The 14,339-nt window shown below is 44.3% G+C and overlaps 1 protein-coding gene across 1 annotated transcript; it reads left to right on the forward strand.

Annotated features, from left to right (window-relative positions):
* Positions 1–407: 407 nt before the first annotated feature.
* Positions 408–14,135, forward strand: ENC1 (ectodermal-neural cortex 1). The gene is made up of 3 exons (XM_082335747.1): positions 408–539; positions 5,333–7,145; positions 10,955–14,135. Exon 2 carries the CDS (start codon positions 5,345–5,347, stop codon positions 7,112–7,114), a length of 1,770 nt encoding a protein of 589 aa, XP_082191873.1. The 5' UTR covers positions 408–539; positions 5,333–5,344; the 3' UTR covers positions 7,115–7,145; positions 10,955–14,135.
* The last annotated feature ends 204 nt before the right edge of the window (positions 14,136–14,339 follow it).

Raw genomic sequence — 14,339 nt, forward strand, 5'->3', positions numbered from 1 at the left:
GGCAGCGGAGGCCGTGCTGCAGCCCCCGGCGGGGCGGCGCGGGGGCACCTTTGCACCTTCCCTGCTGCCGGCCGCGACGGCAACCCGTGTGAGAGCGCTGCCCGCGCCCGCCCGTCCCTCCCCCGCCTGTCACTCACCCGCTTTGCATAAGCGCTCCCCCCGCCCCCCAGCCCATATACCCCGTCTCCGCGCCGCCGCCGGGGCAGAGCTGCGGCCGGCGGTGCCAGCAGCAGCAGCAGCAGCAGCAGCAGCCGCCGCCGCCGCCGCCCGCCCCCGTCTTCCCTTCCTCCCGTCCCTCTTTCCTACCTCCCGCCCTCCCTCGGCGGCCCGCCTCCCGCCAGCGGCACCACCTCCGCCCGGCGCTGCGCGGCTCCCGGCAGCGCAGCCTGCCCGGCCGCCTCTCCGCGGGACCGCCGCGCCGAGCCGCGCCGAGCCGCGCCGCGCCGAGCCCAGCCGGTAGCCGCGCTCCCCTCTCATGCGCGGCGCTGCGCCGCCCGCGGAGGCACACGGACGTCGGCGCTCGCCGCGGAGCCGCTGCTGTAAGTCGGTGCCCGCCGACCTGTTGCAGCGCCGGCCGCGGTGGGGAGGCGGGGGGGCAGCGCTGGTCCCGGGGGCGGCCCCGCTTGCCGTGCGCAGGGCGGGCAGCCGGGGCCGAGCGGGGAGGCAGAGCTGCCGCAGGCTCGGGGCAGGCGCCGCACGGGTCTGCGCTAAATCCGCGCCCGCGGAGCGCTGCGCTACCGCTACAGCCGGAGCCGGGCTGCCCTGCCGGCCCCCGCACAGCCGGAGCCCGGCCCTCCTCCGCTCGGCCCGGAGCGCCAGGGACCATCGCCCCTTCTGCAGGCAGCGGGGCACTGGGCGGCCGGTGGGTAGGCAGCCGCGGCAGCTGTTAAGTGCCTCCGGTATGCGGCTGTCCTCGGAAAGTGCCGGCTTCTGTTAGGAAGGCTGCTCGCCTCCCCGGTGGGCTCCGGCGTCCTCGTCGGGGCCGGAGCATCCTCGGCGGGCGTGAGGCGGGGCAGGGCAGTGAGCGAGCGGCTCCCGGGGCTGGCGGCGGCGCTGCTCTCCCTGCGCGGCCACGGAAACTTCTGCACGTGGTTATTGCTCCAGAAAGGAAACCAAGCGCATTTTAACTTCTCACACTGTTTCTTTACCAGGTTGGGAAGAAACCCAGCGAGTTTCTTTTCAGAGCCGGAGTTGTTTAGGCGCTATGATGGAGTGAACTGGGGGGAATTTAGAGCTGGGTTTCTTTGTCTGCATGTGGTGAGCAGTAGTGCATTCCTAGCAGGAGCAGCGTGTTCTGCTTTCCATCTCGCTGCAGGTCCTAGGAAGCCACTGAGTTTGTGCTAGAGGACTTTAGGTAGGGTCAGGATTTGGCTCTGCGAAACTGATAGTATCACTGCAGGTTTAGCAATTGAAAGCGGTGTTAGTTAAATCGATGGGATGTTTAGCAGATTTCCTCTCCTTCAGCTGTTCCACTGATTCTAAACAAAAACGCAACCACCACCATGTAATTACAGAGTCGTATTAAAATGAGCCTACATCAGGGATGTGTCACTAATTTGAAAATACTTAATTTTTCATTTGATTTAGGCTGAGACCTGCATGCTGCAGAGCTGGTAAGAAGTAGGGCAGGGAGTCTGTTGTTTAGTCTTAAAGTAGTGTTTACTACTGGGCTGCTGTGACAAGTAGCCTGTTGAAGTGTAATTATAAATCAAAGTCTTGGTTCAACCTCTGTTCCTAGATAAAATCTATATCTGTAATTTACTGACCACTTCTTGTCTTTTACATACAAATATTATTATTTCTAAGGAAAAAATGCCTGAAGGGAGTTGACTCATATTATTCAAGATTAACATTTGCTCACTGACTGTAAATTACTTCTGCTGAAGTATTTGAGGCTTGCATAACTTCCAACACCAAATAGAGAAATCAGACATGTCATTTATACATTTTAATATTCTGTTAAGATTCTGGACTGAGCTAATTGCCAGAAACTGCAAAAGGACATGTTTACAGAAACACTGCCTGTTAGTAAATTGTGATAATTGCTTGTAAGGGTGTTTGTTCGACTAGTCCATGTGTGAACTCATCTCAGCAACCAGAGTGGAGGAAAAAGATCTGTATAGATATGTATCTTTGTTCTGTTTGGGGAAATACGTTAGCTTATCTTAAATGTGAATTGGCATGCTTTGAATTGTTCTCAATAGATGACATTGTGGTGATAAAGGCAATGTTACTGGAACAGTTAAAGACCAGCATATGTGAAATCTGCAAGTGCTTTGTAAGAAATGGCATTGCTCACTGTGAAAGACCAAGTCTTCTATTTTAGTGGGGTGAAACGCTGAGTGCCTTATTCAGTAGCTGTTTGAGAGTGGCTTTTATGATTTTTTTCTTTTTTTTTTCCCCCCAGTGGTGTTTGTTACTATGGCTGTGGGTGGGCTTGAGTAACATGCAGTGATCTGTTCCTCCCCTCTGCACATGGTCTGTAGCTCACTAGCCTCCAACGTACGCATAATTGCAGGGTGGGTTTTTTACATTTGCCTCTATTTTGTTGTGGTTATGGGCTCATTCTGAATGACGCTGAGCAAGTGGCACATGCAGGAGTAGAGAGCCCGCTGAAAGATCTGAATGCCTGTGTTTGCAGCCTCTGATGTGAACTTTACCTGCCCTATTTCTGAACTCTGTGTGCATGATAAAAGGAAGTTTTCAGTCTACTCTGAATTCCCCCTGTATGTGGGGGGAAAGGAGAGGAAATGTGTTTCCCTAGAGATCCTGACATGCCTAGGCTGTGGTGTCTACACATTCATTTAATTGGAATGGAGAGCAGAGGGGCAATGAGCATCTTTATATCCTGGTGACTGTATTGTCTCTGATCAGTGAGTGTTTAGCTCCTGTCCTGCTCCCTGGCAAGGAAACCTTGCAGGAGTAGGTCCTCAGTGTGAGGAAAGCCAGTCTGTAGAGATCTAGTGAATGCTTTGCACTGCATCATAATAGCATTTAAAACGGTAAAGTGCTTGGAAAAGTTTTAAAATTTTGCAGGGGTGCTTTGCCAGTAAAGGTTCACCTTCCCATCTGTGTCTCCAAACCGTTTATGTACTAATAGTTCAAGCCATGACCCTTTCTGTAATCTTTCAATTCCAGCATGTTTCAACCTGTATATGGTCAGTATAATCTTTTTGGCTATAGATTAAGTGGGTAATTTTAGTCTAAGATTAGTGCTCAGGATCGTTGAATGCCATCTGAGTCTATTTGCCAGACAATACAATTGCATTAAAGGTAATTTAATTTTCCTTGTAAAAGGATTTATGTTGTGAAGACGTACTAGCCCTCTTAAGTTTTTTCTGTGCTTAGTGTTAGTGCATTTAATAGGTTGGTATAGGGAGCATTGCTAAAATAACTTTCTAAACTTTTGTATGGTAGAGTGAGACAGATACTCTGCCCTGTGGCTCTAATGGGAAAGATTCCTCTCCGTTCTGGAAGACTTTGGATTGACCACTGTATACTGACCTGTGTTGCTTGTTCTTTTCAATCGCAGTTAAGTTTCATCAGGAAGTCATGTTCCAGATTAAAGGAAATGGGCTATGTACTTTTGCAGTAAGGTGTCTCTTTGTTCTTTAATTGATGTTGGTTTGAGGGGCTTTTTTGCTGTGACTGAAGGGAAAGGTGTATCACAAACTTGCTGTTTTTTGTTGTGACAAATCAATTATTCTGTACCTTAACGCAGCTAGTGAGGAGGATGGTACTGGCTATGCTGCAATTAATCTGCAGGTGTTGTATAGTCCATGTACATAAACCGTTTTTTTCTGAAATGGACTCCATTGCCCAAATTAATCATATATGGTTTTGATTTTCTTGAAGGTTGTGGTCATAGGAATCTAGAAAAATACATGTATTTATTTAACAATGTTTTTTTTCAGGCTCGTAAAGCTCTTGTGTCATCTTGAAGCATGAAATGTGGGAATACAGTTGTACAGTTCTATACTGTTTAAACATGCTTAGTAATATGAAAATGTTCAAGTCTGTGAGAGAGGGAAGTATATCCACATTAAAAACCTACACAAGTGGCCCCAGGTCATGCACTGACTTTGAGCACTGGGCACTTCCCAGGTAGGCTTTTGCCCTCTTCCTTATTTGAAGGTGCAGTAACAAGGACTCTGGGCATGCGAATATCACAATAATTAGGGAAGTTTGGCTCTCTTCTGTCTCCAACCTTCCTCTGCAGTTTGGAGAGAGAGAAGTGAGATTATTACAGTAGCAGTCACAGCTGCAGCTTGTGCTGGGCTCTGTATGCTTCATCTCCTATTACTTGCACTGTGGCTTTTTGGCCATTAGCTTTTTATGGCTGCCAATATTCCTCCCTTTCCCTATACTCCATACTGTTTTGGCTTGACTCTTAATTAAATCAGGAAACTTGCTGCTGTAATCATACATAGACCTGCATATCATGGCAGATAACAGTAACATTCACCTCCAAACAGGGACCGAAGAGCATTGTGTTTGTTAGTAATAGGGTAGGATAGGGTATGTGTTGTGTTTTATGTCTCCTCCAAACCTCACAATGAACCAATGGCTTGTGCTCTGAGTACCTGACTCTCGAGGTAGCTTCAGAGGCAATGCCTCAGTGACTTCAGCTGATAGTCAAAACACATTTTTCTGCTGACTCGGCCTGTGTATACGCTGTATCACTATAATAGGCGGCTGCTGGCAGAGTTCAAGATGTAATCTCTAAAATTCACTCGTCATATTTTTTAAAGGTTTCGCAAGTGTAAAATTATGATTGTTGCTAGGTTTTTATTTGAAAGTTCCCTTTTTTCATTCTCTGCTGTTGCATATGGCATCATTATGCCAAAGGGAGGCTTCCTAATGGGATTAGTAGGTTTTTGTTCCCAGTGCAGCTTTTGACATTCCTTAGGTATTCTGTCTGGTAGCTCTTCCTGCTATGATTCAGTACCAGAGAATGTTTCAAGCATGTGCATGTGTACATATGTAATGAATCAGCTGGTCTAGGTTGGGGAAGGGTGAGAAAATCAGTCCTGGTTCCTTTTCTTTCTCCTCCGACTTACTTGCTTACTGTATTGCTATGAAAGTTGGAGATCAGGTTTCCCAAGATAAACCTGCTCTTGGGCAACAAATTTGGAGTATGTCATTTATGAAACTCTTCTTACAAAAAAATAAACACATGCCAAAGGTAGATGCAATTCTCTGTCCACTCATCTATAAATTAAGGCTTTTTTCACATCTTATAGTGAATAATAGATACACTTTTTGGTATGTAAAACTAATAATGAATTTAACTGTCTCATTAATCTTACTAATTTTTTTTCTTTGTTTATAGGTGTGAAAGAAAATGTCAGTCAGCATGCATGAAAATCGCAAATCTAGGGCCAGTACTGGCTCCATAAACATATACTTGTTCCACAAGTCATCCTATGCTGATAGTGTCCTTACTCACCTGAACCTTCTGCGTCAGCAGCGTCTCTTCACAGATGTACTTCTCCATGCTGGAAACAGGTCATTCCCCTGCCACAGAGCTGTTCTAGCTGCTTGTAGCCGCTACTTTGAAGCAATGTTCAGTGGAGGACTGAAGGAGAGCCAGGACAGTGAAGTCAACTTTCATAATTCAATTCATCCAGAAGTCTTGGAGCTGCTTCTGGACTATGCGTATTCCTCCAGGGTTATCATCAATGAGGAGAATGCGGAGTCACTGCTGGAGGCTGGCGACATGCTGGAGTTTCAGGACATTCGGGATGCTTGTGCAGAATTTCTGGAGAAGAACCTTCATCCCACCAACTGTCTTGGCATGCTGCTGCTGTCAGATGCTCACCAGTGCACCAAGCTGTATGAACTCTCTTGGAGGATGTGCCTAAGCAACTTCCAGAGTATCAGTAAAAGCGAAGACTTCCTCCAGCTGCCAAAAGACATGGTAGTGCAGCTCCTTTCCAGTGAAGAATTAGAAACTGAAGATGAAAGGCTGGTATATGAATCAGCTATCAACTGGGTCAACTATGACCTGAGTAAGCGTCACTGTTATCTGCCCGAGCTATTGCAGACGGTGAGACTGGCCCTCTTGCCAGCCATATACCTTATGGAGAATGTGGCCATGGAAGAACTTATCACCAAGCAAAGGAAAAGCAAAGAGATTGTAGAAGAATCGATAAGATGTAAGTTAAAGATCTTACAGAATGATGGAGTGGTCACTAGTTTGTGTGCCAGACCCCGTAAAACTGGCCATTCACTTTTTCTTTTGGGTGGCCAAACCTTTATGTGTGACAAGCTGTACCTGGTGGACCAAAAGGCAAAGGAAATCATTCCAAAGGCAGACATACCAAGTCCACGGAAAGAGTTCAGCGCTTGTGCCATAGGCTGCAAAGTGTATATCACCGGTGGACGAGGGTCAGAAAACGGAGTCTCCAAAGACGTGTGGGTGTATGACACGCTTCACGAGGAGTGGTCAAAGGCTGCTCCCATGCTGGTAGCTAGGTTTGGGCATGGCTCTGCTGAACTTAAGCACTGTTTGTATGTAGTAGGAGGACACACCGCAGCAACTGGTTGCCTTCCAGCTTCCCCTTCAGTATCCTTAAAGCAAGTAGAACAATATGACCCCGTGACCAACAAATGGGCCATGGTTGCCCCACTGCGAGAGGGAGTAAGCAATGCAGCTGTAGTCAGTGCAAAGCTGAAGCTGTTTGCTTTTGGAGGTACCAGTGTTAGCCATGACAAGCTGCCCAAAGTTCAGTGCTACGATCAGTGCGAAAACAGATGGACAGTACCCGCCACCTGCCCCCAGCCCTGGCGCTACACAGCTGCAGCTGTTCTGGGTAACCAGATTTTTATTATGGGCGGAGATACTGAATTCTCTGCGTGCTCTGCTTATAAATTCAACAGTGAGACATACCAGTGGACTAAGGTGGGAGATGTGACAGCTAAGCGAATGAGCTGCCACGCAGTGGCATCTGGAAACAAATTGTACGTGGTTGGAGGCTACTTTGGCATTCAGAGGTGCAAAACGTTGGACTGCTACGATCCCACATTAGATGTATGGAACAGCATAACAACTGTGCCCTATTCGTTAATTCCCACAGCATTTGTCAGCACATGGAAGCACCTCCCCTCATAATTGTGTGTATGTTGCAATTACAAATTATCAGGTAAGAAATATCACCTTTGAATTCCACCTTAATAATGCTTTTCACAAAGCTTTTCAGCAGCAGCTCTGAGGAGGGTGAGTATATTCAATTTTACAGCTGGAGCAACTGAGACATATATTCACAGGCTGTTGTAAGCCAGGCACCACATCTGTGACAAAGCCAGATGCTGGAAGTAGTTTGCCACATACCTTGCAGCCACTTCTCTTTACGGGGCCTTTTCCTGTATGATTTTGATGTTGAAAATGTTACTTTTTCTTAGTCCTTTACTTGTGTGGAAGTGCAGATAATTTGGAAATTGAATCCTGCTCTGTGTTTAGATACTAAATGGATGTTAAACAAGGGTTCCGTGCCATTTTCCTGATGACAGAGGCCAGGTGACTCCGTATATACAGTAACAGTGCCCAAAAAAGATACTCTAAATTCTGATCTGAAGCCTGATAGTGAATTCACTTGAATTTCCAGGCAGACAGCATGCTTTCTCCATGCAGACAGCCTTTGGGGAAACTTGCTGTCTTATGAAAGGTGTTTTACAAGCACTTTAGGCCTAATTTTCCACCTCACCTAGACAGCATGGTTGCACCTGCAGGGACTAAGGTTGCATTTACTCCATTGATATACTTTAAAATACGGACTTTTTGAAATACTTATGGTCATATATGTTGGACTAGATGTAGTGTCAGAAAGACATATAATTAATATTGCTGTCTGAAATAATTACCACTCTATAGTGCACACTGTTCCAAAACAATTTAATTATACATAATGGGCCAAGCTCTTACCAGGTGCGACTTCAGCACTGTATCTTCTCACAAGCAAGTCTGAATTTGGCCTTGCTTGTTTTGGTTGTTGTGAATTTATGATTTTTAGGAGAAGGGGAGAAAATGTTCATGGGAAAAAAAAAAAAAAACACAAACAAAAAACCACTGAAAATCTGGGTACCTACATATATTATTTTTCAAATCTGTTTTTTCATGTTAACTACTGTTACTTCAACTATTACTAGTTTTCCATTATTTTTATCTTTATTCTAGAGTTACATCACTCAAAATAAATCACAGACGTTTTCCAGAACTACTAATCCATGTATTTTGCAACAAATCTGGCAGGCTCCCTTTAGTGTTGCGTTGCTCTTTTCTCCCACTCCCGCCTCGAGACCTTAGTACAGAATCAGAGTTACCACCAGCCAACCAAACAAATAGAGTGGCGTGCTTAATTCTAAATAATCCATGCCCTGGGAGTAGTAGTGTCTTTTTGGATTCAAACAGTGTACAGTGTAACCATGAAGGCAGGCAGGTTACAAGTAACAAGGCAAATAAATACAGTTGCAGTAATTAAATGAGGTCTGTCTTTGCATCTAAGTTGCCTAGAAGTCCAGACTGATGGAGATTATCCAGAAAATAGGAAGAAGAGCTTGTGTATAAAGAGTTCCCTAGATTCTTCTGTTTGGGACAGACCTTTTTTTTTTTTTTTTTTTTTTTTTTCCCCTGGTGTCTTTTGCAGCTGGAGACATTTGTCTGACTCTTGCAGTGAACAGGAGCCCCAAATTTCTTTGAAGCAAAGTAGATAGAAGTATATACCTAGAAACGTAGGGTAGTCGTGAAATTCCTTTCTCTGTGGTACACTGAGGAGTCATCTTGTAGTCATCTTTCAGCTGACTGGGAGCTTTGATTGAGTAAAGAATACGAGGTGAGGCCCGTGCAAAGCAGCAGGTCACCGTGGAAATCTAGTGTGAAATTGGGCTGTGTTGTGCCATCAGCTGCTCTTGTCTCAGGTGGTTGTTTGTCTTGAAGACACTGCCCTCTCTCCTCTCCTCTCCTCGCTTTGTTTTTCCCAGACTTATCCTTGGGAAAGCAGAGCAAACCCTTGAGACTTAACCAGATCCTGGGTACTGGGAGTAATCGCACCCCTGGACAGACAGCAGATGGAAGCCCTGATTTCTGTGCAGTGGCTTCCTCCCTAGCTGGGAACAATGCCTTGACATCTTCAGTTAATTTGCATTATTACTGACTTTCAGCAGTTCTAAGTGTTATCAGAGCAGCAGTATTGAATGCCCGGACTCAGGTCTGTGCCAAGAAAAATATTGACTTATTCTTCTGAGACTGACTTAATTGTTCTGAAGTTTACAGTACATGAGAGGGAGTGTTTTATTTTGAAAGAGTCCTCAGAATATAACGGTGCAAAAAGCTTTCCTTTGCTCTGCATTATCTTGTTAAAAGCCATTATTTTAGCTTCACTAACACACAAGATTCTTAACTGGCTTAACTAACACACAAGATAACTGACTGAACAAAGCTGTAGACTGAAATCTCTCCAATGTGCTGTGTGCTCGTCCAGCAAGTAGTGTTTTTTTTTTTTCCTACTGACTCCTGCTGCTTTGTCAGTGGGTGGGAGGGACAAAAAGGAAATTACTTCTGATTACCCTCTGTTTTCATGGCGCTGTGTGGCCCCAGTCTGACAGCTTTTAGGAAGACTTCAGTCTGCTTTGTCCGATTCCTCAAATTGGGGCTTTTGAGTAGGCTGGGGATTTTTTTTTTTTTTTTTTTGCCTCCATTTCAGAATTGTTTATAATTTTTTTTTTTTTAAAGTTCATCCCATGACAGGAAACATTGCTTTGGCTTCAGTGTTGATAGTGTGTTTCAGTGGGAAGAATGGCATGCTACGCTGAAGAATGTCTATAAAAGACTAATCAACACTAAGTGCAGAGACCTTTTTTTAGACATAATGAAGATAGTGTGTTTCAAGCCCACAGTTGCAAAGAGGCTTGATGCTCTGGGCTGTTATGTAGGCTGTGGTGTTTCCTGTGGGTGTTCCTTGTTGTTCTTAGACATCACAGCTTGAGAGAGATGTGATATGTTCAAATGATGGGAGTCACTGGAGCTCCTTTGCATTGTAATGCTGTAGGATTTGCCTCCTAAAAGTCTAGCAGTGCTGTCAGAAAGGACTGTGAGGAGCTGATGATGGCTTGGAAGCTGGCATTTTAATACAGCTTCATAGTGAAAAAGCAAAGCACAATCTTAGCATCCAAAGGCTGAATTTCTCATTGAATAATCAATTTTTATAAAGGACACTAGGATAGAATTATTGATGCATGGTGCATTGCTGTGTGAAAAGAAATTAGGCAGACTTATGCTCTAATGAACAGCAGATATGTTTTAAGTAAGGGGATTATATGTCCCTTTCCATATTGTGAATAAATTCAATTCGGAATTCATCATGGTGAACGGAGGCATTGGGATGAGACACCTTGACCTCCTCTTCTGCTATACTCCAACCAGGTTTGCCTTGGCCCAGGGATAGAAAACACTCTTTGCACTAAGTGTTCATGTGGGCTTTTGTGGAAGAGAAGTTGCGCAAGGTTATGTTCACTTAAAACAAATCCACAAAGCTTTAAGATTTTGGGGGAACATAGAAATGTTGAAGTATGCAGGATGTGGAGCCCATCATATTGGGCCAGTTTGATTTAGGTTTCAAATGGCTGAATTTATGGTCAAAAAATTAAACAGTTTCTGGGGTCAGGAGAATTTGCAGAGTAAGGCTAGTAGAATAATAAAGGCAGAATCTGACCCAAAATCATTATGTTCTTTGCTGGCTTATTTATCAGTAGCTGGCTATCGCACAGGAACACTGAGGTGGTGGTGGGGTGGGAAAGCCCATCAACTGGATTGTATTGTGAGCATAGCTTTTAGATTTTCTTTGACATCTAACAAAAACCTTATGGTACGTTGTCTCAGCAAACCCCTTTAAGTCTTTTCTCTCTTTTTTTTTTTTTTTCTTTTCTTTTCTTTTTTCCCCTCTTCCCATGCTTTTAGTTTACTTCTTTATTTGGAGAAGAGAATTGGAGCCTGAGATCTGGAGAAACGGTTTTAATGAAGAAAAATTGTTCAGCGTCTCTTGCATTTGAAGAAAATCATCTGCACCTTGTAAATTATCTATCCTAGACATGAAGGAATGGGAGGAAAAAAAAATCTTCAGTGCTTCAGCACATGGTTTAAATATGAATGGACAAACCTATGATCTGGTCCTTGTGCTAGTAATTGTGGATTAATGCCAATATTAATCAGTCCTTCAAAGGAGAAAAAGAAGAGACAGAACTTCTCTGAGCTGTGCAGCACACAGCACTTGATTTCCATGGACTCCGCTGTTTGTATGTGAAATTTGAAATGGTTGTCACCTCTCTTTGTGGTGGTTTGAAGTGCCAGCACCAGCTGCAGGGGAAGCAGGCCAGGTCTGAGACAATGAGATGCTGCTGTGAATGAAGATACAGCGGTATTGCTGCTGAACTCTGCTAACCGGAGCGTGCTTGTCTGTGGGCAATGCCTACAGCATCTCTTCGATCCCACGTTGCATTGTCCTGTGTGCAGTGAGTGACCTTCCGCTTGATAAGGAACAGCCCAGTGGTGAAATGTTTTTGCAACAGTGGGGAACGAATGACATCCCCCAAATGCTCTTTGTTCCCTTTCCTCCCTGTATTTATAAGTAATTCAGACTGTCCCATTCCTGTTATGTTACTTGTTGTAGATATAGTTATTTATTGTTCAGTGCTTGCATGCTGAAACAATGCCTGCAATTGTCTTCATGTTGCAAGGGCTTGTGTGAATTGTTGTATGTTTTGCACATTTTGTGATCGCTGACTTGCTCTGCTGCACAAAGAAAGAAAACTGTTGGGTAACAGTTGTAGGTGGGAGGGAGGGGTGGCTTCCCGGTCAGAAATGGAAGGAATACAAGGCAGGATCTTAAATTACACACATACTAAAGGAAGAAGCCATGGAGGTCACTTTCTCAGGCCACCAGCTCCCCAGGTTGCATGTGGTGTGTCTTGTAGATGGTGTCCTTGCTACATTTCATTTGTTGGTCATGCCTTTCAATTTCTAATCTGGAAATAGCCAAAATCCCTTGTAGTTCTCTCTTTGTGCAGCTTCCTGATTGCAACGCAAATACTGTGGAAGAGCTTCTGGATACCAAGCCCAGATGAAGTAATTGTCCAAAGTTATTTATTTATTTATTGGGTTGGAGGAGGGGTACCTACAATATAGCCACATTGCCCTAAATGAGTGGAGTATGGTGATTCAAGACTAAAAACAAAAAACCTCAAGATGGGTTAGTGATGAAGTCTTAAAGTCTTAGGAAAAGAAAAAGAAAAAAAAAAAAAAAAAAAAAAAGAGCAGCAATTTTGCACTGACTGGATTGCCTCATCCATCTGGATTTCAGATGATCATCTGAGTGGCCAGGTGTCAAAGACCCAAGTGCTCTAGGAAAATTTTTATGGGGATAGAAAATGAATTTCAAACCTCTTAATCTTAAAAATAGCCCTCAAACTCTGCTGCCTTTTATTTTCCTTAGCCAGGGGGATCTTTAAGCACTTGGTTGCTCAGAAGTGCCAGATACAATCCTGAGAAACCAAACTTTGATTTTTTTTAAATAAATTTGTTTCTTATCAGTCTGGTCTTGAGACAGAGATGAAGCTACTCTTTTTCTTCTGGATTTCAGAAGCTTATGTTTCACAGGTGCTTTCTTTGCCAGATCCTGTCATGAAGCATGTATTGTATTGTGTTTTTTCCTAAATGTTTCTGGAGCCCAACTTAACTGGCACATTCAGTAATATGGTTGGTGTGTGCTGCGGTATAAGTAAACAGCTGCATGCGTGCATGCAAAACAAAAATAGTCACATTGGTGATGCTTGCCTTTCTCTGTGTGACAGTGATGTAGCTGTATTTGTGAAAGCTTTGTCATCTGAAAGTGTTTACACTGGTCACTGGAAGTTTCTCTGTGCTGCCTTACATTTGACTTGCTGTTTGGAGTAGACCCTTACATTTCAGAAATAAAAGTATTTGGAGTTCTGTGAATACTGAGAGAACATTGATGAATTAGCAAAGGCATTAGCAGTTTTTTAAAGGGTGAGGCCCAGCTAGATGTGAACAGTTATGGTTCCTCTGGTTAAACTGATTTATTGAAATGATAGATTAAAGAAGTGTTTAAACCCACAGCCTTTCCCCCCACCCCCCACCCCAGCATTGGTTCTTTTCTCTTAGATGGCTTTTAAGCAATAGGAAAACATCTTAGATAGGGTAGGTCTCCTTTCTGTATCACTGTACTTGCACAGATTGCCCTGTTGAAGCAAACAGCCTTGAACTGCTGTTGCCTTTCATCTTGTGGATCACTCCTGGGAGTGCAAAGGGAGCCATAAAATCAGACTTCCTGTGCTTTGCATGTCCTCTCCCCAGGCGCTAGTGACTGCATGAGCTACAACGAAGCAAAGAACCGGGTCCCCAGGGGCCCCCTTGTTTGAACAACGGCATATAGGTTCGAGACCTGTTTTCTGCGTCAAGCTGATTAGAGTCCAGATGTGAAGCTGCACTGCATCTAACTACTTAGCTTATGAAATCTGTTTTGTAGCACCATGCAACTGCTGAAAGTAGGATGAATTTTCTGCAGCTGTTTCCAAAGTTGTGGTCTGCTTTCAAGTCCTCGATTAATTCCTGTGTGTAGGCTGAAGGAAGCTGAAGTCAGGGTGGGCCTCTGGCTCTGCAGGGAATACAGTAGGCTTTTGCTCTTTGAACTGATGTGGGAATCCTGGTTAGCTACTTGACCATTCCAGTCCTGCAAAGCACCCCACACTTTGAAGCAAATGCAGTTCACAGCGGAGTGCACACAAAAACCCTGGCATAAGACGGGAAGGTTCCTCTTATTTTGCAGGCTGGTTGCTGTAGAAACATATAACAAAGGACAGTCTTCCTCTTCTGGTATAATTGTGCAGCCCCTTTTCTCTAGGTCTGACACCTGTCTGAATAAGAGTGATTAGAGCAGAATAATGTTCCCTTTCCTGGCTATTGAAGATGTGGTTCATGTGCTAAAAGGAAACTGTGCAAGTGAAGAAGTAAAATTGTCTATGTTGTGTCTTTTTGTTTGTTACTACATCTTAAGGTTTTGTAAAACTTGCATTTTTTTTTTTTTTTTCACAATGTGAAACTGAAGGTCAATAAATTATTAGAGATTTTCTCTCCATGGAACATTTATTTCAAGTGTTGCCTCTTCCCTCCCCTCCCCACCCCCAAATGCTTTGAATCTCTTATAATGTCCTTTTCATGTCCTCTTAATAAAAGCACATCGACAACATGCAGTTTACCTCTTTGGTTTAAGCTTCTGCTTCAGTTGCACTTCCCTTCCCTTTGTTCTGTTCTGCTGCTGTTACTATGA

The sequence above is a fragment of the Platalea leucorodia genome (assembly GCF_965183815.1).
Source record: "Platalea leucorodia genome assembly, chromosome: Z".
Classification (NCBI taxonomy): domain Eukaryota; kingdom Metazoa; phylum Chordata; class Aves; order Pelecaniformes; family Threskiornithidae; genus Platalea; species Platalea leucorodia.